General features: G+C 69.8%; 1 protein-coding gene across 8 annotated transcripts; it reads left to right on the forward strand.

Moving 5' to 3' along the window:
- Positions 1 to 701: 701 nt before the first annotated feature.
- TNK2 (tyrosine kinase non receptor 2) lies at positions 702 to 22,719 on the forward strand. Of its 8 annotated transcripts, XM_084529043.1 has the most exons (17): positions 702 to 1,112; positions 3,259 to 3,408; positions 11,248 to 11,425; positions 11,596 to 11,666; positions 12,520 to 12,732; positions 12,854 to 13,006; positions 13,216 to 13,493; positions 13,618 to 13,744; positions 13,854 to 14,000; positions 14,217 to 14,311; positions 16,999 to 17,193; positions 18,724 to 18,815; positions 19,376 to 19,420; positions 20,190 to 21,541; positions 21,950 to 22,045; positions 22,152 to 22,279; positions 22,381 to 22,719. In XM_084529043.1, the coding sequence occupies exons 3-17, from the start codon at positions 11,263 to 11,265 to the stop codon at positions 22,385 to 22,387; spliced, it is 3,162 nt and encodes a 1,053-aa protein (XP_084385169.1). In that variant the 5' UTR covers positions 702 to 1,112; positions 3,259 to 3,408; positions 11,248 to 11,262; the 3' UTR covers positions 22,388 to 22,719. The 8 variants fall into 8 exon arrangements, with proteins under 8 accessions (XP_084385169.1, XP_084385167.1, XP_084385168.1 ...); XM_084529041.1 differs by lacking the exons at positions 702 to 1,112; positions 3,259 to 3,408 and adding an exon at positions 4,629 to 4,754; XM_084529037.1 differs by lacking the exons at positions 702 to 1,112; positions 3,259 to 3,408 and adding an exon at positions 6,701 to 6,911.
- The last annotated feature ends 2,752 nt before the right edge of the window (positions 22,720 to 25,471 follow it).

A 25,471-nucleotide genomic window follows, 5' to 3' on the forward strand; every position in this document is an offset into this window, starting at 1 on the left:
AGCCCTGACCCTGCTTGGGGTGCCCGAGTTTCTCCTTCCTCCCCATGCTACCCCGTGTCCGTCTGTCCGTCCCTCCTCACCCCCCTAACCCCCCCCTTTCCCCTTACGTAAAAGCCAGAGACGCGGCTCCTTTAAGAGCGCGGCCGGGCGGGAGCGCGCCGCCCCGGGAGCGCGCCCCGGCTGCGGGGAGCGCGCACCGCGGCGGGGTAAGGGGCGGAGGAGGAGGAGGAAGCCGCGGCGGGGCTGCGGCACCGGGAAGCGAGCACCGGAGCCGAGCCCCCAGCGTGCGGGGCCGGGGGGCGCCGCCTGCACCATCCGGGAGCCGGGGGTGGCGGAGGGCGGGGGGCTGAGCCCGGGGGTGGAGGAAGGCGGCGGCGTGGCCCCGGGGGTGCAGGAGGCGGGGGGCTTGGCGCAGGGGGTGCAAGAAGCGGGGCTGGGAGCCCGGGGACAGGAGCTGGTGACCGGAGGGAGGGCACCGGAGGGCGGCGGCGGTGGCGAGGCCGGGCGGCCGGGGCAGTGGCAGCGGGTGCTGCTGGGGGTGCGCGCCGGGCTGCAGGAGCGCGGAGACCGCCCGGTGCCCACCGTGGGCACCAAGCCCCCGCCGGGCTTGCTGCGCCCCCGCGAGCAGCTGGGGGCTCCCCGGGGCCGCCCGAGCCCCGGAGAGCCTCGGGTGGGCGTGAGGAGGGCGAGGGGGGCCGAAGGGGGCAGCCCCGGGGTTAGGAGGGTCCGCGCGGGTGTGCGCGGGGTGCAGGAGCGCGGCCCCAAAGCGCGGCAGGAGCAGGGCCCGAGCCGCAGGGCGCAGCAGGAGCGCGGAGCCCGCAGGGACAGCGGCAGCCCCCCGGGGCGAGCCCGCTGGTGGGTGCGCAGGGGTCGGCAGGAGGAAGGGGAGGCGCTGCGCGGGGTGCAGGAGGAAGGGGAGCGCTACCGCGGGGAGCAGGAGCAGCCCCCCGGCACGTGGCCCCCGCGACGCCGCCAGGCCAGGGTGTGAAGGCGGAGACCCCGCCGAGCGCGCCCCTCGCCATGCCGCCCGCCCGCCGCCCTCCTCGCCCCGCCGACACCGCCACGCCGGCACCGGACACCCGGCGAGGGATGCCACGGCCGTGAGCACCGAGGTAAGGGGCGACGCGGGCACCGGGACCGCTGGCGGAGGCGGTGCGGCGCTGGCACCGTGCCCTGCAGCACTGCGGGCATCCCGGCAGCAGGCACCAGGGATGCTTGCCCTCCGTCCCCCTGCTCCCCTCTGCTGAGGTTTGGTGTTTGAACCCGCAGCGGAAGCCGGGGGAAGGATTCCTTTTTCTTTTTTTTTTTTTTTCCCTTTTGCTCTGCTCTTCCTCCTCCCCGGGCTGAACAGAGGACCCTTGTCCTCCGGGCACAGCCCCGCGTCTCGGGGGCGTCGCGCTGCTGCCAGCGCTGGGAGCAGCACGGAGACCCTCCGCATCCCCGTCACATCCGCCTCTGGCCGCATCGGGGCAGGTTTTTCTCACCGAAGCGCTCAGGACGCTTTCTTTTGCTCACTTTTTTCTCGCTTGCTCTAAAAGTTAACTCTGGCGATGCGCGCTTGGCAGCCTCAGCACGGATCCTTCTCCAGCAGGAGGATCCCTGCTCTGCTGCCATCCTCTCGCAGCTGCTCCTCCAGACGTGTTCGGAGCCTCCCAATTTACCCACAGCCTTCATCTCGACCCCGTACCCCTCGCCCCGCTGGCTGGGGGAGCAGCAGCAACCCCGGGCACGGGGCAGGGACCCTGCCCGCAGCCGCCACCGAGGCTCCCGCATGCCCCGGGCCGGGGAAGCGCCAGGGCCAGGCTGTCTGGGCAGGGCAGGCCGAGGCAGAGCCCGGCGCTGCCGCTTCCCCACGCGCTCGCCTCCGTGGTGCCGCCCCGGCACGGCCTCTCCCCCTGCCCCGCGTTCCCCGGGCTGCCGCGGCGGCGGCGCGCCACCCTGCGCCGTGGGTGCCCTCGTGGTGCCGGGTCCCTGCACCCAAACCCTCGCTGGAAAATTGGCAAAGCTCACCAGGTTTTGGGATTTGCTAAAATTGCCACCTGAGCGCAGGGTGTGCGCACAAGGAGGAGGGTGGGATGGGGGGGCTGCTCCTCCAGGATCCTTTTCAGGGAGCCCCTGAGCAGGTAAAACCCCATCCCGCTCGCCAGCCCGACCCAACCCCTGCCTGGGGGCGCGGGCGGGGGCGCCCCAGCGGGATTTGGGGCTGCGCAACCAGTTAGCAGCCCCTTGAGCCACCCCGGGCCTCGTTAGCCCGGTGTTCATTAGCGCGGGGCGTGGTGCCGGTGGGGCATGGTGGGAACCACGGCTGGGCTGCGGGGCCGCCGGTGGTGCCCGGTTCTGTGCCACTGCCCCGGGCAGGGTGCGGGGGTGGCAGCCGTGACTCAGCTCCCCTGGGGTTTGGGGGGCACAACGGGGGAGCGGCTTCACCCCATGCACCTGGGTTGTAGGGCCAGGGGGGAGCTTCCCAGGAAGCCTCACCCCGCGGCACTGGGGCGCTGCAGCTGCTACGGATGGAGGAGGAGGAGGAGGAGGAGGAGAGCCGGGGGGGCTGCAGTGCCCGGGGTGGGGGCAGCAGGGCCTCCTGCACCAGTACCACCAGTACCACCAGTTCCTGCAGGTGTGGTGCCGCGGGAGCGGGTGAGACCGTGCGGCTCCTGCACCATGCCAAAGGGTCCCTTGGGTGCCCTGTCCCCCGTGGGGTGCCCCCCCTGCAGCCACGCTCCGGCTCTCAGCTCGCTGCATGGGCTGAGCAGCCCCAGGGGGCACTGCCCGTGCTGCAGCCTGGCCAATTAGGCTGCCTTCAATTAGTGCTAATGACTTGCAGATGCGCAGTGGTCTGGCCAGGGCACCGCTCTGCTCCAAACCATCATCCCTTCCCAGCGCCGGGTGCTGGGGCAGGTCGGGGGTTCCTGGACATTCCTGCCCAGCACCCAGGGGTGCTGAGCCCCTCTCCCTCCCCGTGGCCCCGTTAAGCTCCTTCAGAGGGGAGCCGGAGCCCGGCCACGGGTGCAGGGTGACACTTCCAGCTCTGATCTGGCCCCCGACACCGGCTGGACAGATCCCCCCGTGCACGAGGCTGGTGCTCCACGGCCAGGGTACCCATGGGTGCTGCCATGCCAGCCCCAGGTGCGCATTTTGGGGGGGCTCCCATCAGACCCCGGGTTTGGTTTTCCACCCCCACAGGGCTTGGGGCAGGCGACGGGTGCGGGATCAGCAGGATCCCATCCATCCTGACCTCTCCTTCCTGCTTGGCCCCAGGGGACCCTGCGGCCAGCGCGAGCGGAGCCCTGCCATGGCTGCGCGGGCAAAGCCCTGACGCTGTCCTACGTCACCGCTGGGCTCGCGGGGACACCGGGACACGGAGCAGCCCTGCCAGGGGACCCCAGCAGCGCGGCCGCCCCGGCCCAGGTAGGATGAGCACGGGGGCTGTTGGGCACGGTCCAGCTTCGCGTTGGGGTGCTGGGTTTTGAGGGGGTGTCCCTCTGAGTGCTCGGTGACACCAAGCCCAGTGCCCTCTCGTGGCAATGCCGGGCTCAGCCGTGCGCTCTGCCAACGCCGCCCTGGGCACGGGGCCCGGACGGGGAGCTGGGGGGGTGCTGTGCTCGGGGTGCCCATGGGAATGCAGTCACTGCATGCGTCCTCGCCTTTTTCCTCCAGCTTGCACCCCTCTCCTGCTTTTTCATGCCAAAGCAGGGTTGGTTTGTCCCTTAACCCAGCCCGGTGCTTGCCCTGCCTGGTGACAAATGGAGATGGGGACGAGATGGGGGTCGGCCAGGGGGTCGTGTGTGCCCCCTGCCCCTCTCCATGCGCCCTGGGCTGCACGGCGTGCACCTGGCCCCATTATTTCCCCCATCTTCCATGGGGATGTGTTGTGGATTGGGCCGGATCCTGCTGCAGATGCAGAGATGGGGATCAGCCCCTCAGGTGCAATGGGCTAGTGCGGCTCTGTGTGGGCTTGTGGCCCAGCCGGGCAGGCTGCTAGCCACGCTGGGAGCCCAGCATGCCCTCAGCCCGCCCCGGGGCTGTCTGTGCCGCCACTGCTCGCCATACGGCAGGGATTTAGCGGAGGAAAGAGGCTTAGGGAGAGGATTGGGGTTGCGCCGGGCTTTGTCAGGGCGGGGGGGCACCGCTGGGTGCGGCTGCTCCCGGGCAGGCTCCGAGGGACAATCGCTGCCTGGAGAGCAGGGGACGCACCGGGGCAGGATCCAACCATGGCATCGGGCTCTGGTGGCACGGAGAGCGCAGCGTTGGGGCACCTGCCACCCCGTCCTCGCCGGCCACCCCCGCCGCGGGTGTCACCGTCCCGCCGTGCCGGCTGCTCGGGACACCCCAGCGAGCTGCGTCGGGTGCCGGAGGCGAAACGCACGCCGGTATGGGGGCTCCTCGCCGAGATGTGGAGGGCACCGGGTGGGTGGCACAGCAGCGGGAGGTCCCCAGGGAGCGCGGGCAGGATGCTGCTGGCATCCTTTTGCCTTTGCCGCGCCGTGCTCTGTGTGTGTGTGTGTGTGTGTGTGGGTTCGCACGTGTGTGCGCGCACGCCTGCGCCGGAGCAGCCGGCCCGGGGAGTGTTGTCAGTGCAATTTGGGGCCGCCCCTGGGCCCCGCCAGGGCTGAGCGAGCCAGCCCGGGGCGCCGCGGCCGTGCTGCTGCCGGTGACATCACTTCCAGGTGACACTGCCACCAGGAAGGTGGCAGGCGGGGTGGCGGGGCCCCGGCACGGCCAGACAGGATGGCGAGCGGGGCGATGCGCTGCGGGTGAGCGGGGACCCTATTTTGGGGAAGAGGGTGGGCGCAGGGCAGGGTGCTGTGGTGTGCGCCCCAGGGATGCTCAGAGGGATGCGGGGACAAACTGGGATGCTGGTTTGCCTGGAGGGCTTGGGGAGCTCTGGTGTCCCTGTGGTGGGAGGGACGCCCTGTGGTCACCGTGGCTGTCACCGCCCCGGGGGCTTTGGTGGCCGTGGTTTTGGTAGGAATCACGGGTGTCACGCTCTCCGCCTCGCTCCAGAGACCTCATGCTTTGGGTTTTGGCTGAGCTGGCACCTGAGGCTCTGTGGGGCTGGGATTGGCACCGTTTCGGTCCCCAGCGCAGCACCCCGAGGCTTGTGCCACCCACCCCGTGTCACCTGGGGCTGGCCGGGATGCGCGGGGTGACCCTGCGGGGATGGGACACGGACCCCCAACTGCACCGGCCGAATGTCGGGGTGGGATGGGGATGGGGTGGGACACGGACACGGGCGCTGCGTGGCCGGGGGGCCGGTGGCATGCATAGCACGTGCGTCAGTCACCGGCCCGCGGCGTGCCAGCGCGGTGACGCCGGCGGGCCGCGCGCGGGGGCGGCTGGCTGCTCCCACGCCCCGCGCCCGCGGGCTCGGCTCGGCGGCTGAGCTCACCTCTGTGGTATGGCAGGAGGAGCCACCGACAGCCTGCCCGGGGCGCAGCCCACCCACCCCTACAGCCCCCCGGGGTCGGTGCCCCCCTGGGATGTGGGGTGTGGTGGGAGCCGGGGTGGTGCGGGGTGGTGTTGGGGGGGGCTCGGTGTCACCCCCACCAAGGTCAGGCTGGGGTTTGGATGCGTGGTAGGGGGGAAGGGGAGAATAATGGGGGGGTGTGGGGGGTCATCGGGGACAGATGGGGGTGCATAGGAGCGTTTCTGGGGGATGGGATGGGGCATCGTGCCCTGTGGTGTTGGCACCAGGAGTGTTTTGGTCCCCGAGGCTGTGCGATGCCGCCGAGCACAGGCAGGTGCAGGGGGGCTGCAGGGCCCCCACCTTCTGCCTCCTCCCATGCTTGCAGCTCTGCCAGGGGGGGTTCAGCCCCCGTCCAGCCAGGCGGTGTCAGGGCACGGGGGCAGCTCCGAGGGGCTGCTGACAGCTCCCCCGTGTGGGTTCCCCATCTCCCCGTGCAGGGGGTGGCTTCCGGAGAGCTGCATGCAGACACCTCACCCAGGAGACCCCCAGCACCGTGATAAGGGTGGCGAGAGGCTTGGAGGCAGGATAAATCCTCCCAGCACATCCCCCCCCCAACCCCAAAACCCCATCGTGCTGGGGCCTGGCCTCTCTCCCTACCCTGCCGAGCTCGCGCCCGCGCGGCCCCGCTGCCGGCTCGCCGCGGAGCAGCCATCTTCCCCCAGCATCCCTTCCCCCTCCGCCGGCACACCGCACCGGGGTGCCCGCAGCGGGAGGGATGCCGGGGAGGATGCTGCGCTGCCCACCTCCCCTCGCCCCCCGGGGGCTCCCCGCGTCGGGGCTCGCTGCCCCCGTCCCCACCCCGCTTGCCGCAGAGCCGCAGCCGCCGGGCGCTGCTCCCCGCTGCTCCCCAACGCTGGGCTGGGGGGAGAAGGGGGCCGCCAGCGCGGGCGGCGATGCCACCACCACCGCTGCCACCTCCTCCTCGCTCGGGTGCCGGGGGGGACAGCGGGCACGCAGGCAGCAGAGCCGGGAGGAAGGCGGCGATGCCAGGGCTCGGGGTGAGGACGGGTGCCCAAAGGGCTGCCCTTTTCTTTTCTTTTCTTTTCTCTTTTTTTTTTTTTTTATTCTCCCCCTCCCCTCTGCATCCATCAGCCCTCCCTCCTTCCCCTCCATCACCGCGGTCACCTTCACCCTCTCGCTGTTTTCCGGAACTGCAGCAACTTTCTGCCATGTGATCCCACGCCCGGCTCCAGCCCTCGCCGCCCCCAGGCAGGCGCGGGCGTCTCCGCAGAGCCCCCCGCTCGCTGCCACCGCCGCGGCCCCAGCCATGGGCGAGAGATGCGACTACCAGCGCCTGAGCAGCGCCGAGGAGGAGGAGGAGATGCTCGCCCCCCTGCCCCACAGCCTCTCGGACAGCACCGGGCTGCGAGCCCCGCGGCCGGGCGGTGGGCGCCACGGGCGGCCCCCCCAGCAGGACGTCACCCTGGGCATGCCGTGCCGGCGGGTCAGTGCCGGGGGGGGAGCCGTGGGGAAGCGGTGGCACGTGTGTCCCCGAGAGGTGCTGGGTCCTGCTGGGCCGTGGGGTGCGTGGGGGGCTCGTGGCGACGCTCCCCTGCATGGCTTCTCCGCGTCGGGGCCCTGCGGCGTGCAACTGCGGGGGTGGCATGGGGACGGCACCCGCCCCGCATGGCTGCGCCCCTGTCCTGAGCCACGAGCGGGGTGGCTGCTCCTGCCTGCTGGGGAAACTGAGGCACGGATGGGGGCAGGAATGTTGTTGCTGGGGGGGAAAAAGGGGACAGTGCTGGGATGGGGACCCAGGTGTCCCCGCAGTGGCACGTGTTGTCCCCTCGCGGTGCAGCTCGGGGCACGGCAGGAGCTTGGCTCAGCCGGCGCTGGCACAGGTCTGGGGATGGAGGGGCTGCCGCAGGGCGGGCACGGTGCCCGGCATGGGCGGCTGGAGGCCAGGCTGGTGGCTGTCCACGCTGGCAGGGACCCGTGTCCCCCGCCCTGGGTGACACTGGGCAAACTGGGAGTCGCCCCTGCGCCCCCAAAAAGGCAGCTGGCAGGTGCTTTGGTGCCTCTCACCTGCCGTGCCTCAGTTTCCCCAGCTGAGAGCGAGGGGTGGGGGGTGCGTGGCTGCTGGGGAAGGGCCCGGCGTGGGGACAGGATCTGCGCACCCCGGGCACCTCCTGCTCTGGGGAGGTGGAAAACGGGGGGTGGACGTATGGATGATGTGTGCACGGGGGTGTAGGTGGTGTGGGCACAGCTGGGGGGGCAGCAAGCTGCGTGTAACCGGTCTGCGTGGGGCTGCAAGGAGCACGTTGGTGCGTGGGCACCTGTGGGTGCCGACGGAGATGTCGGGGTGCCGTCACGGGCGGCGCTGAGCGTGGGAGGCAGACGGGGTGCGTTTGCACCCCCGCGCGCCGCCTCGGGAGGGCGTGCACGGTGTGTGCGATGCGCCGGTGGCTGCGTGGCTGGCGGGGGCGAGCCGGCTGCCAGCGGGCAGACGTGACCTGTGTGTGTGCCACGGGTGGGTGCCCGTGGGCGCAGGGTGCCCGTGGGCACGACGGGTGTGTGTGCAGGGGGAGCACCGGGGGCTTTGCTGCAGGGCTCGGGGTGTTTGCGCACGTGCACCCAGGCACATCAGGAGCTGCGGGGAGCGTGGTGGTGGTGGTGGTGGTGGTGATGGAGAGGGGGGGGGACGTGCAGAGGTGCTGTGTTTGGGCGCCGTTAGCATGCGCGCCGGGGGGCGGTGGCGGTGGTGCGGTTGCGGCCGTGCACGTGTCGGGGTGTGTGCGTGGTGCGTGTGGTTGCAGGAGCGCGCGTGTGTGGTCCTGGGCTGCACGTGAGAGCCGGCACCGCCTGCGCATCTGGGTGTGCGCACGTAGGGAGCATCCCCCGAGCTGCAGGTTGGGCTATGGGGGGGGAGTTTTCCCCAGCTGCGCTGTGCTACCCGGCCCTGTGCACCCCGCGCCGTGGCTCTGTGCGGTATCCTGGGTTTTGGGGGTCTGCTGTCCGCGTCCCACAGCCTCTGGGGATGGTGATCCCGCACCCTGCTGGGGTGCTGGCACAGGGATCGCCGTCACGCTCCGTTCACCGGTCTCAGAGGTTGCAGGGCTGCCCCTGCCAGACGCCCTCGCTGTGCAGGATCAGGCCCTGCCTGCTGCACTGCGCTGACCTGAGCAGCCCTGCCTGGGGTTTTGGGGTGCTGGAGGCAGCACGGATGCTTCCCCCGGCTGCTGGGGGCTGTGCACAAGCGTGGGGCAGGGAACACCCTGCATCCCTGGGGAGCTGGCGCGTGGCAGAGCTTGGTGCCGAGGGCACCGTGCCCGGCTGTGCCCGCTCAATGGGGCCGTTGTGCCGGGTACGGCCGGGATCCCAGCGGTGGGAGCCACTGTGGATGCCCCTCCAGCACCGCGAGGGCTCCCCGCCTGCCTCATCCCCTTCCTGGCCACCTCGGCACAGCCACGGCTGCGGCAGGGGTCCAGCACTGGAGATTTTGGGGGGGGGTAGGCACAGCAGGAGAATGCCCCGAGTCTTTCCTCTCTCACGCCGCGGCTGCCGGCACCGCCAGCTGTTCTCCCGGGGGAGCTCGCGGGCGGACAACGCGCCCGTGTTCGGGTGCCAGCCCTTGGCCCCGGCCCCATCGGGGACAGGAGCCAGCCCCGGGACACCGGTGGTCGCGGAGGGACCCGTGCCCACCTCCCCCAGCACCCCGCAGGGCCTGGCACCCGCAGGGCAGGCAGCGCGCCCACCGGCCCTGTGTGCCCACGGGGGTGACGGCGGCAGCGGCACGGTGCCCGTCACCCTGGCGTCATGCCTGCCGCCTCCTTTTGGGAGCGCAGGGCCGGATGTCTCCCCTCCCTCCTCGCTTCCTTTTTTTTTTTTTTTTTTGGGGGGGGGGAAACTGAGGCCCGGGAACGTTTCCCAAGGCCGGAGCGAGGTTTCCATGGCAATGGGAGCCGGGGGTCCGGTCTCCCAGGCGGTGCAGCTGCCGGAGCGCCCGCTGAACAAGAGAGAAAGCAGCACATTGATCGGAGCCCGGCCCCCTGGGCTCGCGGCCCAACGCCTGGCCAACGCGCAGCTAAAATAAACCCTCCTGGGACAGGGGCTGCGCGGGCAGCCGGGCCGGGACGGCGCTCGATGCCCGGCTGCCGGCCGAGGGGGGAGCCTCACAGAAAGCCAGGAGCGAGCCCACGGCCGCTGCTCGGAAAACGCCAACGCCACGGCTCCGCTCCGGCCCCGGCACGATTGCGTTCGGGAAGGGGAGGGCAGCACGGCCGGGAAGGAGAGGCTGGAGAGAGCACGAAGGAAGGAGGAGGAGGAGGAGGATTGGGACAGCCCCGCGTCCTGCCGCCAGCCCCGGCGCTGCGGGGATGCCCTGAGCCCCCCTGCTCGCACCGGGGGATTTATGGGGTGGCCGTGCCCAGCTGGCAACGCGCGGCACGGGGGCCACCAGGAGGCCGTCACCCACCGGGCTGTGACCCCCATGACTCCTCCGCGGGTCCCCCGACTCCGCTGAGCGCTCGGTGCCCCGGTGACACCGTCACCAAGCAGGGGACGTGCTGGTGGCCGCGGTGCCCCGGGCAAGGCTGGCTCTAGGGACGAGGCCGCCTGCCCCGGTGGCCGGCCAAACAGGATGCGACGCTTCGAGACGCTGCGCCGCTCCTTCCCCTTCCTCGCCCGCTTCCGCGTCTACCGAGTAAGTGGCCGTCACCCCCCCAGCCCGGTGCCCACGGGCAGGGGACCCCCCGGGGAAGGGGGTCCTGTCCGTGCTGGGAGCCGCCAGCTCCTCGTGCCGCGGGTGCCCCCGTGCGCCCCGTGCCCAGCCGCCTGCCGCGCCCGCCGTATTTTTAGCCCCGTGCCGAGGGTTGGGATCGCGGTGACGCGGACCCGAGAGCGCAGGGAGGGGGGTGAAGGGGCTCAGGGGGGGTGATGTCTAATCCTGGGGGAGAAAAGAGGATGGAGGGGGCTGACCGGGGGCTTTCCCACGTCCCCTCCGGCTCTCGGGGGCGGGGGGCAGAGCCGGGTCCCTTCCTGGAACCGCTGAGACCTCGGGCAGGGGCGCGATGCGGCGAGGGGTGCGTTTTGGGGGAGGATGTGGAGATCCCTGCTGGGAGCTGGCCCCGTGCCTTGTGCAGCTGCAGGGGGCGATGCTGGCAGCACCGGGATGCTGCTTGCACCCCGTCCTCGTCCCCCACTCATGGCTCTGCATCCCCCTTTGTCCCTTCCCCAAGGCTGCCGGCACGGGGCCACCACCCCATGGCATATCCATAGGTCTGTGCCCTATCCTAGCCCTGCTGGGGGTGCGGGGACACGAGGGGACACTGAGGCAGTGCTGTGGGGGCTGTCCCTGCTGGGGACAGCTGCCACCTCCGCTGTCAGCCACTCCAGCTGGGCACCCAAAGCCTGGCAGGCAGTGTGTGGGGTGCCCCGTGTGCGTGTGTGGTGCCAGGGCGCAGGGCATCCCTTACAAGGCGCTGGGTTGTGGCGTTCCCCTTGCATGGGGCTGGAATCGGGGACATCCGTGCCGTGCCTCAGGGTCTGACCCGTCTCCATCCCTGGCTTCAGTGGGGCACAATGGGGCAGAGATGGGGTCCCTGCCCTTCCCTGGGGGTCCTGCTGATGGGGAGAGGAGCTCGCGTCTCTCCTGCCCCCGCCACAGGGAGCTGGGGCCGGGCTCTGCAGGAGACGAATCCCTGCTGGCACAGGGAGCAGCCCCAGCTCTCTTACCCCATTTTGGGCAGCGGGTGCCTGGCTCTGGCGGGACAAGGGACGGACCCCTGGGGGCGGCGGGGCGCAGGGCAGGGTCCCCGCTAACCAGGCGCGGTGTCCGGCAGAAGCTGAGCTGTAGCATGCAGTCGGAGGAGGGCACGGACTGGCTGCTGGAGCTGCTCACCGAGCTGCAGCTGCAGCAGTACTTCCTGCGCATCCGGGACGAGCTCAACGTCACCCGCCTCTCCCACTTCGAGTACGTCAAAAATGAGGACCTGGAGAAGATCGGCATGGGGCGCCCCGGTGCGTTACACCCCCCCCCTAAACCCTGAGATCCCCCTCACCCCGTTTGGCTGCACCCCGTTTTTTTTGGGGGGGAGCCCAGAGGGACGCGTGGTCCCAAGGGATGGAGAGGGTTGTTTTTTTTTTTGGGGAGGGGACCCCCGTGTTGGTGACGGTCCCCTGTGCTGCAGGCCAGCGGCGGCTGTGGGAGGCGGTGAAGCGGAGGAAAGCCATGTGCAAGAGGAAATCCTGGATGAGCAAGGTACAGCCGGGGCAGGGGCAGGGAGGGCGTGATGGGGAAACTGAGGCACGCCGGAGGAATGGGGCTGCCTCAGCCCCGTGCAAGGAGCTGGTGGCTGTGTGCCCCTCTGCCACCTCCTTCCCTCTCGGTGCCCGTCTCTCCAAGTGCCCCAGGGTGATGGGGCCAGCCCTGTCCCCCCCGGTGCTGGCAGAGATTGGGATAAAACCCCCCACCGTGCGTCCTGCTGCGGCATCACCCTGCCCGGCCCCGCACGGGTTGCCTCCCAGCTAGGGCCAGCGGTCGGGAAATTCATTCCCCTCGCGTGATTTGCCTCCTTTTTTTCCAGGAAACTCATTCAGAGCTAATTAGTAGCAGAGCCTCAGCCGGCTCCGTGGGCAGCATCCCCGTTCTCCATCCCCCTGCCCGCCCCGGTGCCCCGCAGCGCCGAGGCAGGGGACCCCGGGGTGCGCAGCTGGGGACGTGCCCCATGGGGGTGCTGCCCCCCGGGCACCTCGCGCCCCCAAAACGCCCGTGTGCTCGCCAGCTGGGCGCTGGGTCGTGGCCTCTCCCTTTCGTGACTCATCTGGGCCGAGCCGGGGCCGGGATGGGCTTTTAATAGAAGGCGACTCAGCCTCGAGCCGGGCCGAGAAATGCCACCTCCCACCCCGGCCACATGCCTGCCCCGGCCCCCGCGCAGGTGCCAGCATCCCCAGCTGTGCACCGGGGCTGGGACGGACCCCATCCCTTCCGATATCACCCTTATGGGAAGGGGAAACCGAGGCGAGCCGTGCCCACCAGTGGGCAGGAAGATTTGGGGTCCCCCCCCCGCGTGTCTCCGCGCCCCCCACATCCCACCCCTCTCTGCGCCCCGCAGGTGTTCAGCGGCAAGCGCCCCGACTCGGAGCTGCCCCCCCAGCCCCACAGCACCTTCCGCAAGCCGCCCACGCCGCCCCCCCCGGACACGGGGGGCCAGCACTCGCTCACCTGCCTGATCCGGGAGCGGGATTTGTCTCTCTTCGAGAAGCTGGGCGATGGCTCCTTCGGCGTCGTGCGCCGCGGGGAGTGGTGCACGCCCGCCGGCAAGACGGTGAGGGGCCGTGCGCCCACGCTGCTGCTGCTCGTGGTGTAGGAGACCCCCCCCCGGGAAGGTGTCCTGCCCGGTCCCGTGGCTGTATCGGGTTTATTTGGGTTTTGTTGTTTGGCTGTAGCTCAACGTGGCCGTGAAGTGCCTCAAGACGGACGTGCTGAGCCAGCCGGAGGTGCTGGATGATTTCATCCGCGAGGTGAACGCCATGCACTCCCTGGACCACAAGAACCTCATCCGCCTCTACGGCGTGGTGCTCTCCCACCCCATGAAGATGGTGAGTCCGTGGGGTTAGCGGGACGGACCCCATCCCGTGCTTGCTGCCACCGCCGAGCCCCACGAGGCGGCGATCCCACCCTACAGGGCACCGTGCCCCGAGTCCTCCACCAGCACCCCCAGGACTGGGGACGTTAACGGGGCTGGAAAGCAGCCCCAAATGCCGTGTCCCTGGCCTGACCACCCCGCTGTCCCCTCCCCGTGGCCCAGGTGACGGAGCTGGCCCCGCTGGGCTCCCTCCTGGACCGCCTGCGGAAGAACCAGGGCCACTTCCTCATCTCCACGCTGTGCCAGTACGCCATCCAGGTGGCCAAGGGCATGGCCTACCTGGAGTCCAAGCGCTTCATCCACCGCGACCTGGCCGCCCGCAACATCCTGCTGGCCTCCAACGAGCAGGTCAAGATCGGGGACTTCGGGCTCATGCGGGCCCTGCCCAAAAACGACGACCACTACGTGATGCAGGAGCACCGCAAGGTGCCCTTCGCCTGGTGAGCCTGGGGAGCCCCGGGCAGCACCCCAGGGTGCTGACACCCAGGGTGGAGGCGCCAGGGAGGCGCCGCTCATCCCCTCCCGACGCTCGCGTCCCTCCTGATGCTCGTGTCCTTCGCTCAGGTGTGCGCCCGAGAGCCTCAAGACGCGCACCTTCTCCCACGCCAGCGACACTTGGATGTTCGGGGTGACGCTCTGGGAGATGTTCACCTACGGCCAGGAGCCCTGGATCGGCCTCAACGGCAGCCAGGTGGGTGCGCACGGTGCCCGTGGGGCCGGCACCCCCACCCACAGCACCCACAGCACCCACAGCACCCGCTGGGACCCGGCACCCCGTAATGGCGCTGCCTGCCCCGCAGATCCTGCACAAGATCGACAAGGAGGGCGAGCGGCTGCCGCGGCCCGAGGACTGTCCCCAGGACGTCTACAACGTCATGCTGCAGTGCTGGGCGCACAAACCCGAGGACCGGCCGACCTTCGTGGCCCTGCGGGACTTCCTGATGGAGGTAGGGGGGTGGGAGAGATGGGAGGAGGGCAGGGGGTCCTTGGTGCCCCCGTCCCATCAGCTGGAGCGCAGGCAGAGTTGTAGGGTACCCGAGTGGGTGACTCGGTCTTGTGCCCATTGCCAGGGCACCCCTGACCCCAAAGTGGGGGATATAGGGTTGCTGCGTCCCCATGTGCCCACGTCCCCGTGTGCTCACCCCGTCCCCGTCCCCCCCCAGGCCCAGCCCACCGACATGAGGGCCCTGCAGGACTTCGAGGAGCCCGACAAGCTGCACATCCAGATGAACGATATCATCACCGTCATCGAGGGCAGGTATTGCACGGCTGGGGGAGGGCACGTGCCAGCCTGCAGGGGGACCCCAAAAACCGGCGTGGGGATTTGGAGGGGCTCTACACCCCCTCCGGCACACCCGGCTGCACACCCCACGGGCGGGCAGCCCCCTCGGTGGGGACATGGTGGCAGGGGCCACGGGGCCACCGCCGTGCCCACGGGCAGCGTGGCTCTTCCCCGTGCCGCCCGGCCCCGCTGACTCACCCCGCTGCACTTGTTGCTTTGCCCCGGCCTTGCCCCGGGTGCACGCAGCGGGGCCGCTCCCTGCTGATAGTGGCGGGGCCGTGCCACCGTCACCACGGGGGCACCGGGCGCTCCGTGCCACCACCGTGGCCTCTGCCTGCGCCGCGGGCTGCGCTCTCCACCTCCTCCGATCCTTCTGGATGCCCTCGTTCCTCCCCAGATCAGGGGTCCCAGGACCCCGTGCGTCAGGCTGGGGGGCACTTTTTGTCCCTAAGGGACAGGTATTGTCACCCTCGAGGGTTCCTGCCCCGCTCCAGCCCTATTGTGCCGCTCGGGGACGGCGAGGGGACACCCCAAAAAGTGTCCCTTCCTGGTGGCACGCAGCGCTCCAGCACCCCGGCTGGCCCCGTAGCAGCGGGGAGGCGAGGGGAAAGGAGCTGCTTTCCCTCTCCCCCCCTCCCCGGGGGCCAGCTCCCTGCCTTTAGTCACGGCCCGGAGGTGAATCAGGCCGGATTTGTGTGTCTGGAGGGACCAGCTTTCTCCCCGGGCTGCCGATGACTCTTGCCCAGGGTCTGGCGGTGGCGGCGGTGGTTTAATTGCAGGGAGGGGAGGGAGGGGAGGGGAAGGGAAGGGAAACGGCGTCGGCGGAGCGAGGGAGGGAGGGAAGGAGCGGCGGAGGGCGGCGCGGCCGTGCCAGAGCGCGCACATCGTCCCTGGTGCATCACGGGCGGGCTGGGGGCCCCGCTGCCTCCGCCACCACCGCCACCACCACCGCTCGCCCCGGCTGCGCTCGCCCCAGGTGAACCACACGGGTTGGGACGCGGCGGGGAGGGACGCTGGCGGGGTGCCCTGGCCCCGCTGCTGGTGCCGGGAGCCACGGGGTGCTGGAGGAGCCGGGGCGCAGCCTCTCCTGCCTCAGTTTCCCCAGGCGGGCACGGTTTGGGGGGGTGCGGGGAGGGGTAACGGGGGCCGCAGCGGGTGCCGGCGCTGCGGGGTGCCCCAATGGGATCACCGAGCCTGAGCCCCCCGTGCCTCAGTTTCCCCAGGGGTGGCCGCCCCCCTCACTGGGCGCTGGGGAAGAAGGGTGAGGGGCTGCTGGGGGGGCCGCATCCGTCGCCGGCGAGGCCGCCCGGGGCGGTGTAAACACCCCCCACCCCTTTTTTCAAGCCCCTGCGTGCCGTTTGAAGCGGCGCCGGGCGTGCGTACGTGTGTGTGGGCAGGGGAAGGGGCCCCCGGCTCCGTGCGGGACCTACCTGAAAGCCCCGAGCGCACAGCTCGGCCGCGGGGTGGGGAACATGGAGTGTGGGGGGGGGAGCCCATTTTTGGGGTGGGAAACGGAGACAATTTGTGCCGGGGGTCCGAGCAGCGGGGCTGGGGGCGCGCAGAGGGGACCAGCTCGGCCTCAGCATCCCTCCGGGGCGCTGCTGCGAGCGGGGGAGACCTCCCAGGGTGGGGGGCCCGGCCCCCGGCCCCCTTTTACCCCCATCCCCGGCACGCTGCGGGCAAGGGAGGGTACCCAGTGCCGGCCGGGCTCGGGCTCAGCCTCTCCAAGGGGTCTCGGGGCTGAGTAATGGGGCTGGCTGGCGGCGAGCAGGGAAGGTAAACAGGAAAAGGGCTGAGCTAGTGGCCGCCAGTGACTCACAGGTGACTCCAGGAAACCGCGGGGCCCGTGCCAGCCTGGCCGAGCTGGCAGCGCGGGCGGCAGTGCCACCCTGAGCACGGACAGGGGGCAGCCCCCCGGGGTACCCCCGGCATGGAGCAGGGGGGACGTGGTGGGTGCGGGATGGGGACAGGCTGGGGGTGCTGCTCAGGGTGCCCTCCTGGGGTCTCCTCGTTGTGTTTGTCCCTTGCTGAGCGGGGACAAACTCTGCCACTGCCCTGTCCCACCCTGGTGGTGGCCGTGTCCCCCCCCAGGCTGCTCCCACCCTGGGGGGCTCACGGCTCAGGTCCCCCTGCCAGTAGGGTCACCCCACGCAGGGCTCCCCCATAACGTAGGAAAGAAGCAAGGGAGACCCCAAAACCTCTGCGTCCCTCACCGTCCCAAAACCTCTGTGTCCCCTCAATTCCCCCCATGGGGACTGGGATATTTGGGGTCGGACAGCAGCACCCCAGCTGCTTGGTCCCGTTGCTCGTGCTGCCCCCAGTGGCGTGGGACACGGCTGTCACCCCACAGCTCCCGCGTGTCCTGCGCCACCCAGGGCTCCGAAGGGGCACGTCCTTTGGGGAGCTCCGCTCCTCACCCCCCAAATCCCCAGCGGGTCGGATCCTGACCCCTTCCCGGGGCGCGGGGTGGGGGGCAGAGCACGCCGTGGGTGTGCAGGGTTAGGATCCCGGGCACCCTCCCCGGCTGTGCCACCGCCTGCCTGAGTCACTTTGCCTCCTCCTGTGTCACCAGGGTTGGGGACGTGCCCCGCTCCCAGCGCCCCCCCCGGGGGTCTCGCCGCCCTCCCACGCCGTCCCTAACGCAGGTCCTTTTTGTTCCTCAGGGCCGAGAATTACTGGTGGCGGGGTCAGAATAAGCGGACCCTAAAAGTGGGCCAGTTCCCCCGAAACACGGTGACCTCGGTGGCGGGGCTGTCGGCCCACGACATCAGCCAGCCGCTTAAAAACAGCTTCATCCACACAGGCCATGGAGACACCAACCCGCAGCAGTGCTGGGGGTTTCCCGATAAAATTGATGAGTAAGAAAATTTTCTGTCTTCTCTGCACCCCCCTGCCTCCCTCCCTGCCTTGATGGGAGCCAGCCACTGCTTGGCTTTCCTCCTTTTCTTTTTTTTTTAAAAAAAAAAAAAACAAACAGAAAAAACTCCTCTTCCTCCCTGGTGTGCTGGGGCTGGTGGCTCTGGGCAGGGTCCCCGCAGCTTGACTAACTCCCTCGCCTCTTCTCACTAACGGGGTCGGGCGCTGCATGGTGGGGAGCTCGGGGGTCGTGGTGGAGCTGTGCTGGTGGGGCTGCTCGTCATGGGCTGTGGGGTCAGGCTGGGCACGGAGCCCCTTGCCCCAGCCCCGCGGCCCCTCGGTGCTTCGCAGCACCCCTGCTGCAGGGGGACGGGGGAAATGTCCCCCCACAGAGGTGGCCGCCAACGTTTTTGGGGTGTCTCGGGGCAGCGTGTGCTTGGAGGGGTGTTGGTGTGAGCTTTTAACAGCGTGAGTCCTCTTAAAAAGCAAAATATATATATATATAAAAAAAAAGGGGCCGGGCATCGTGCAGCGTGTCCTGGCAGGAGCTGGGCACCAAGACCCCGCAGCGCCCAGGAAGCGGTGGGCAGGGTGTGCTGGCTCGCTGCGGGGTCACGGCGGCTCTCTGCCAGCGTTGGGGCTGGGGGGGCCGTGGGAGGGCTGTTTGGGGGGGGCAGGCTACGATTCCAAAGCCTGGAAAGCTCCCGCCGGGCCGAGCCAGCTCCCGCGCCCGCCTCACCACATCCCATGGCACGGCGACCCCCGTGGCCGTCCGGCACCCCGACCCTATACAACCCTGCTGGCGCTCCTCATCCCATTCTGCCCCCTCCCTATCCCCACGGGGCCGTGTCCCGGTGGCCTCCCCGGAGCATTTGGGTGCCGCGCGTGCGCCGAGGCGCCTCGTGCCCCGGCAGGCCTCCCCGCGCCCCGCTGCGTGGGCACGCGCCCTGGGTACGTGCCGTCCGCGCCGCGGAGAACGCACCGAGCCCGGCACACGCCCAGGCCTCGGGGCTCCGCCGGCTCCCTGCCCCACCACGCCTGGCTTGCGACGGCTCGCCCGGGCCTCCCGCCGCGCTGCTCCCGCCGTGCCCCGGGCGCGCGGCACCCCCGAGCACCCCGCTGCGGCACCGCGGCTCTCCGTGCCTCGTGCGCGTGGCACGTCGTGCACCGAGGGGTTCCCGGAGGCAGGGAGGGGATGGGTGGCACATGGAGAGCACCAGGGGGCTGCGCCCTGGAGGTAAAAACCTCTCGGGGTGCATCCCCGGGCAGCCAGCAGGCATGGGGATGGTGCTCGCGGCGGGATTTGGGTCTCCCTGCAGGGCACAGGGCTTGGGGAGGGGCTGTGGGGTTTTTCCCACGTCCCCATCCCGTAGCAAGGGGCAGGTTTTCCTCCTCTCGCCCCCCAGCAGCCCCTCACCGTAGGCGGGGGTGTGCCGAACGTGCGCCCGAGCACGTGCTGCGAGCGTGGGGAGTGCGGGGGCCCCGCACGGCGCCCCGCTGAGCCCCCGCGGCGCTCTGCTCTCTCCCCGCAGGCTGTACCTGGGAAATCCCATGGACCCTCCTGACATTTTAGGTGTCGACCTGACTGCTGCCAGACCCACCCAGCTCCCCGGAAGGGCTAAAAGTAAGCGGCTTTCCCCCCTCGCACCCCCTGCCTCCAGCCCGTCGGCTGCGCAAAGTCCCTTCTCTCCGCGCCGGGAGCTGTGCCCTTTCACCTGGGTGACGGGCAGGGTCTGTCACCCCTCCGCTCTGTCTCTCTGCTGCTACTTGCTTGCTGCAGCCCCGGGTGGCAGGGAGCCGGGCTGAGGGCGCGTGCCAGCGGTGTGGGCGGCTCTGCCCAGCCCCGCCAGGCTGGACTCTGCCCCGCTGGCCTTCGGCCGGGCCCCTCGTCCCCTCCCGGGGCAGGGCTCCCCGCTGCGGGGGAGATCAGCTCGGCGCAGTCGGAGCCGCGACATCCCCAGCCGGGCAGGGAGGTCAGGCACAGCACCAGTGCCACCGACCCCCTAAATCTGCAATCCGGGGGGAGCTGGGGGGCCGCCCACCAGCATCTGCTCCCATCCAGCAGCGGCTGGAGGGGGGCACGCAGCATGCACCGTGCCCCCGCTGCCGACCGCCCCGGCTGCCGCTTGCTCCCCGCACTCCCCCTGCGCCTCCCCTGCTCTCGGGCTCTCTCTTCTCCTGCAGGGCAGCCGCCTCCGCGCCCGCCTCAGCCTTCAATCCTGCTTACGAGTAAGTCGGGCTGTTCTGGGAGCCCCACTCGTGCCCCCCCCTCTCTTTTTTCTTAGCTCCTTTCTTCCAAGGTACTCGGGGCGTGCTGTGCGCTTCTCTCCCGGGGCAGCCCCCGGTCCTCTCCGGCGTGCACGGGCACCGCCGGGCACCCGCGGGTGACAGCGCGGCTCTGCTCCCCGCGGAGGAACGCGTCCCCAGCCCTCCAAACCCAGGGCAGGCGTCCCCGGGGAGATGGTGCCGCCCCTGCTGCCTGCCCCTGGGCGTCTCCAGGCTTGTCCCCCTCCTCGCACGTCTTCCCTGGAGGGACCGGCGGGGACTAATCGCTCCGAGGGGCCGCCCGCCACCGGTACTGACCCGGGTGCCGCTGGACCGGGCATGGCTGCAGCGTGGCATGCGCTGGGGTGGCCATGGAGCAAGGGGGAGACAGGGCAGGGGCCCAGGGGGTGGGGAAGGGCAGGGATTAGGGTGTAGGGGCACTGCCCTTCCCCAATCCCCGTCCACCCCGTGAACCCTGCCCCGGGAAGGCGAGCATCGCCGTGGCCAAGGTGGGAGTGGGGCACGGGGGCGTGGAGTGGGGGAGCTGAGGCTGCCGTGCCGTGGGTTTGGGGGAGCTTTCGAGATGCTGGGGTCTCGCCGTGGCTTGGGGAAGGAGGGCAGTTGGGATCCGGAGTCGTTCCCAAGGAGGGTTGTCCCCACCTTGGGGGCAGGAGCTGGGGATTTTTTGGGGTGACGCCACGGGACCCTCACCGCCTTCTCCGTTGCATCCTAGAGCCCTCCTACGACCCGGTCAGCGAGGAGGACGAGGGCCTGTCGTCTGGCTTCCGAAAACTCTGCCTGAAGAAGCCGGGCCCGGGGAAAGGTCTGCGGCTGGCCAAGCCCTCTGCCCGCGTGCCGGGCACCAAGGTGGGCGAGCGGCAACCCGGCCGGCCACCCAACGAGGGACCGGGCAGCGGCGAGGTGACCCTCATCGACTTCGGGGAGGAGGTGCCCCCCGCCAGCCCCTCGCCCCTGGGGGAGCTGACGGCCCCCTCCCTCGCCAAGCTGGCCATGGAGGCCTTCTCCCTGCTGGACAAGACCCCCCCGCAGAGCCCCACGCGAGCCCTGCCCCGACCCCTCCACCCCACGCCGGTGGTGGACTGGGACTCCCGGCCCTTGCCCCCGCCGCCCGCCTACGACGACGTGGCGCAGGACGAGGACGACTTCGAGGTGTGCTCCATCAACAGCCCCCCCGGGCGGCGGGGCAGCCGTGCCGGGCTGCCCAGGGCGCGGGAGCGGGGCGAGACCAACTACGGCTTCGTGGACGAGGGCGAGCGGGCGGCGGGGCTGGAGGACAACCTCTTCCTGCCCCCCAAGGAGGCCAAGCAGCCCAGCCTGACGCAGACCACTGAGATCTTCGAGGAGCTGCAGCAGGAGTGCATGAAGAGGTTCAACGTGCCCCGGGGGCCGGCCGCCTGCCCGGCAGACGACAAACCCCAAATCCCACCCCGCGTCCCCATCCCGCCCCGGCCCCTGCGCCGCAACGAGCCCGGGCGCTGGTCGGGGGAGCTGTCCCCGGCCTCGGGGGGCGAGGAGGACCGGCCACCCCAGATCCCCCCCCGGGACCCGCTGTCGCAGCCCACCTCAAGGACGCCCAGCCCCATGGCCCTGCAGGTGGGCTCCCCCCAGCAGCGCGGCGCCCTCTGCTCCTGCCTCTCCACCTCGCCGGGGAAGCCCATGCCCACCACGCAGAGCTTCGCCCTCGACCCCAAATACGCCACCCCCAAGGTGATCCAGGCGCAGGGCAAGGACTGCTCCAAGGGGCCCTGCATCCTGCCCATCGTGAAGGACGGGCAGAAGGTCAGCAGCACCCACTACTACCTGCTGCCCGAGCGCCCTGCCTACCTGGACAAGTACGAGAAGTTTTTCAAGGAGGCCAAAAGCCCCGAGGAGGCACCGGCGTCCCGCGTGGTCACCACGGCCACCGTCCGGCCCATGGTGCAGCAGCAGCCGGACTACAAGGCCAACTTCTCCTCCAACAACAGCAACCTGGGGCCCAAGTGCCTGGTGAAAGCCTCCTGCAGCCTCCAGAAGATTGTCTACGACGGGCCGGATGGCTACCGCCCCTCCGAGAAGATCCGGCTGGTAGGTGGCTTCCCCCGGGGGTGGCTTTTGGCCAGGTGGCCGTGGGCTCCTTGTGTCCCTTGGGCGACAGCCATCCCTACCCCATGCCCAGTCCCCGAGGGGGGGGCTGCGAGGGGTCCCCAGACGTGCAAAAAGCAACTCCAAAATGGGGATTGGGGAGACTTTGAACCCAAAGTAGCCCTACCCATGGTTTGGCCACATGGATGGGGAGGAAGGTGGCCGTCCCTGCTGGGCACAGGGAGGTGGCTGGGGGTCTGTGTCCTAGCACAGGAGGCAGAAATCCCACCTTGACTGGTGCTGGTGCCCAGCTGGGGACAGAGCCACGGGGGGAGGGGGACATCCCCGGTGTCCCCCTGACCCCTCCCAGCTCCTTGCTGGTGGCACGGGGTGACCGTCAGCCTCCCCCAGGTGCAGGACATGGTGCACGGCGTCACCACCGAGGAGTGCCAGGCGGCCCTGCAGAACCACGGCTGGAACGTCCAGCGGGCCATCCAGTACCTGAAGGTACGGCACGGCACGGCACGCCGCGGCCCCCACGCCAGCTCCCGCGGGGGTGGGAGCGCCCCCGCCACCCCCTCCCTCCCCGTCCTCGCGCCCTGTCCCCTTGCAGGTGGAGCAGCTCTTCTGCCTGGGGCTGAAGTCCCGCGTGGAGTGCCACCGGGTGCTGGAGATGTTCGACTGGAACCTGGCGCAGGCCAGCTCCCACCTCCTCGACCCCTGCGGCTCCTCCCGGCAGAAGTAAGTGCATTTCGGGGTGGCTTTTTAGGGCTTCTCCCGCGCCACGTTGCCCTTGCGCTTCCAGCCTCGTCCCCTTTTCCTCATCTCACCTCCCCTCGCAGGCGGTGACAGCGGGGACCCGGCGAGCTGCGTTGGATCCGGAGCAGGCGCCCGGCTGCGGGGCCAGCACGCCGTGCCCACCCCCAGCCACACAACCCGCTGCTGGACTCTGGACTGAGCCCCACCTGGGGGACGGGGGCACCCCAAAAAGGGGTCTGGGAAGGCCCCCGGCCCCTGCGCCGGGCTGCCTGCGCCCTGGCTTGAGAGATGAGCTCCGTCCCCTGGCCTGTTGTTGAGTTGTTTTTTTTTTTTTTTTTGTAAAGAGAAATGTAATTTTAATATATATATATTATATATATATATATTATATATATATATAAAATATTCTATGGAGAGGAGGAGGGTGCCTGTGCCCGTCTCCTGGCTTCCTCCCTGCCAGCACACGGGGACCAGGGTGTCCCTGAGCCCCTCGCAGAGGGTGCTCCGGTGGCACCCCATGGGGGGACCCCCACGGCACGACCCCGTTTCCCCCCCTTTTCCCCTCCCCGTGGCTCCAGCCGCCCCCGCGCCCCGCGGCAGATGTGCCGGGAGCCTGCTCGTGACTCATGCCCGGGCAGGGAGCGGCGAGCCCTGCGTCGCCCCCACCCACGCGAGGGGCGTTGTGCAACCGGGTGGCACCGCCAAGCCGCAGCCAGGTGCCGGGGAGGTGGGTGGGTGGGGGGGGGGGGGGGCTGGCACCCCGCAAGCCCCGGGTGCTGCTGCTCATGCAGCCCTAATATGCCTCGGATCCTCCCCTCCCCTAAATGGGGTCCCCCCCCCCGGGTGCCACCTCGCACCAAGGGGGGGGACTTTGGTGGCCAAGCTCTCCGGGTGCTGGGGCACCTGAATGCGCAGGGGGGGTGGACGTGGTGGTCCCTGGGGTGTCCTCTGCCCCATGTGCATGCAGAGATGGTGGAGAAGTCCCCATGAGTCGTCCCATTATGGCCACAAGTCCCTGGCACCCGCTGCCCCCCAGGGGACGGGCAGCTTTGGTGGTGCTGCTGGGGCTCTCCTGTGCCTCAGTTTCCCCCCCCAGAGCTGTCACGACATGTCATCGACATGGGATGGGTGTCAATGAAGCGAGGGAGGTGCAACACCTTAACTGACTTGTTTTCCCCCTCCCACCCCCTTAAAAACCCCGGAGCTGGAGCAGGCCCCGAGAGGAAGCAAACATTTCTTTACCGTAACCACTCCTGCCAGGTCCCGGGGGGCTGTTGCACGCCAGGGTGAGTCTCGCCGTCCTTCCCCTGGTTTAAGGTGACCTGTGAGCCCAGCCCATGTTAGAACAACCCCCCCCCGGCACGGATCTGCGTGGGTGTTTGCAATGGGATGCACTCCGATGGGCAGATAACCCCCCGCACGCAAGGACTCCGTTAAGGTCACCAGCCCTTAACACAACGCCAGTGGGGCAAAGTTGGGGTGCCCCAAGTGCTGAGCCCATCCCCACAGAGCCCCCTATCAACCCTTTCGGGGTCCCTTTTGGGCAGGTGGGCTTACGCAGCATCTGGGACTGGAATTTTTTGGGGTGCTTCATGAACGGGAATCGTCCCCAAGCATCAAAGCATCGGCGCACTGGGGTAGGGCACGGCCACGGGTGTCGGGCAGGGTGGGATGAGCACCACCGGGTCTCTGCGGGGTCTGGGGGGGCGATGCTGTGCCCCCAGGATGGGCAAGAGTTAAGCAGCACTGGACCCCGAGGCGGTGGGAGCTGCTCCCTTCCTTGTTCCTCCTTGGCGGCGAGCCCACGGGTGCCAGGGGTTATCGGCTGCCCGGCCGAGCGTGGCCAGGACGTGGCAGCAAACGGGGAGGGGTGGGTGCCGGGCTGGGGGGAGCACCCCCTCCCAGCAGCACTGGGGGACCCCAGCCCCTCTCCCCATCCCGTGTCCTTTTGCAGCCCACTGGGTAGCCCCCAGTGGCTATCGACCCTACAGATGTCCCCAACCTTGGGGTACCATCCGTGGGGTCACCCTAGGTAAGATCCCAAAGCCTCCCCATGGCTAACGCAAGGGTTAGGGGTGTCCCCCAGCACCAGCACGTCCCCAGGGCTGGGACACGGCCACCCCTTAGGAATGGGGGAGCTGTGGGTGCCCCGGGGCAGGGCACGTGGCTCAGTGGCAGCGGGAGGAGGGCTGGCACGGGGCAGTGCTCGCCGGCGGGGCCGCCCCAAAGCATCACTCCCCGCGGACACCAGGAGCCACGGGAGGTGCCAGGGACGCCAGGAGCCTGCTGCTGCCACGCCATGGGGTGCCGGTGGCCGCTCTGGAGCTGGGGGCTCTGGGTGCTGCTGGGTAAGTGCTGGGGTGGCCGATCCCATCGGGGTTACGGGTGACGGCTGTGACGGTGCCGGCCGCTCGGCGTGTCCACAATGGGGCTGCGGGACAGGCTGTGGGGTCAGCTCGTTGGAGCCACGAACGGTGGCACCCAGCAGTCCCAAAACTGACCCTGGTTCCCAGGTGTGCAGTGCTGGTGTAACGCTCCATCGGTTTGTGGATCAGGCAGGGATTTGCACAAGGGGAAGGCGCGAGCACCCCGTGTCCGCCTCGCTCTCCGTCCGCGGTGCCGGGGCTGCTCTTGGTGGCACGGGGACACCTTCTTGAAGCAGCCGGGCACGGTGGGGAGGAGGGATGGGAACCACGATGCTGCACAGGGCTGGCTCGCCCGTCCTGCCCTCACTCACCTGCACACCCTGCCAGGGGCAGCAGGAGCAGAGCCGGGCAGCATCTCCCGCGGGGCTGATAGCGCCGAGCTGCCTCCGGACGTGTCACCCACCGTGGCCAGGCTGGGCATGTGCCAGGTGTCCCCCAGCAGCGCGGCCAGCCCCCCGGAGCAGCCCTCTGTCCCCGGGGACAGGTCAGGTAACACCACTCGGAGCGGGTCCCTGCCTGCCGGGGAGCTCGTCCCGGTGCTGCGGAGCACAACGCGCACGCCTCTGGGCGCAGGGAGGAGCGCCCCGTCCCTCCTCACAGGTGACGTGGTGGCAGCAGGACAGGTCCCCACGAGCCCCAGCAAGGAGCAGGAGGAGCCCAGCAGCACAGCAGCTCTCTCTGGGGGGTTGGCAGCGCGGGATATTCCCCAGGCAGGGGCTGGGTTTTCCTCCCCAAACCCTGGTGGCCG

Source organism: Aythya ferina (assembly GCF_964211825.1).
Source record: "Aythya ferina genome assembly, chromosome: 9".
NCBI lineage: Eukaryota > Metazoa > Chordata > Aves > Anseriformes > Anatidae > Aythya > Aythya ferina.

Bases quoted from the DNA above. Each gene is read 5' to 3' on its own strand.
- TNK2 (XM_084529037.1), top strand. From the start codon at position 6,735: ATGGGCGAGAGATGCGACTACCAGCGCCTGAGCAGCGCCGAGGAGGAG. The intron at 11,667-12,519 runs GTACAGCCGGGG...TGCGCCCCGCAG, and splicing joins GGAAATCCTGGATGAGCAAG to GTGTTCAGCGGCAAGCGCCC. The intron at 21,542-21,949 runs GTAGGTGGCTTC...AGCCTCCCCCAG, and splicing joins CCTCCGAGAAGATCCGGCTG to GTGCAGGACATGGTGCACGG.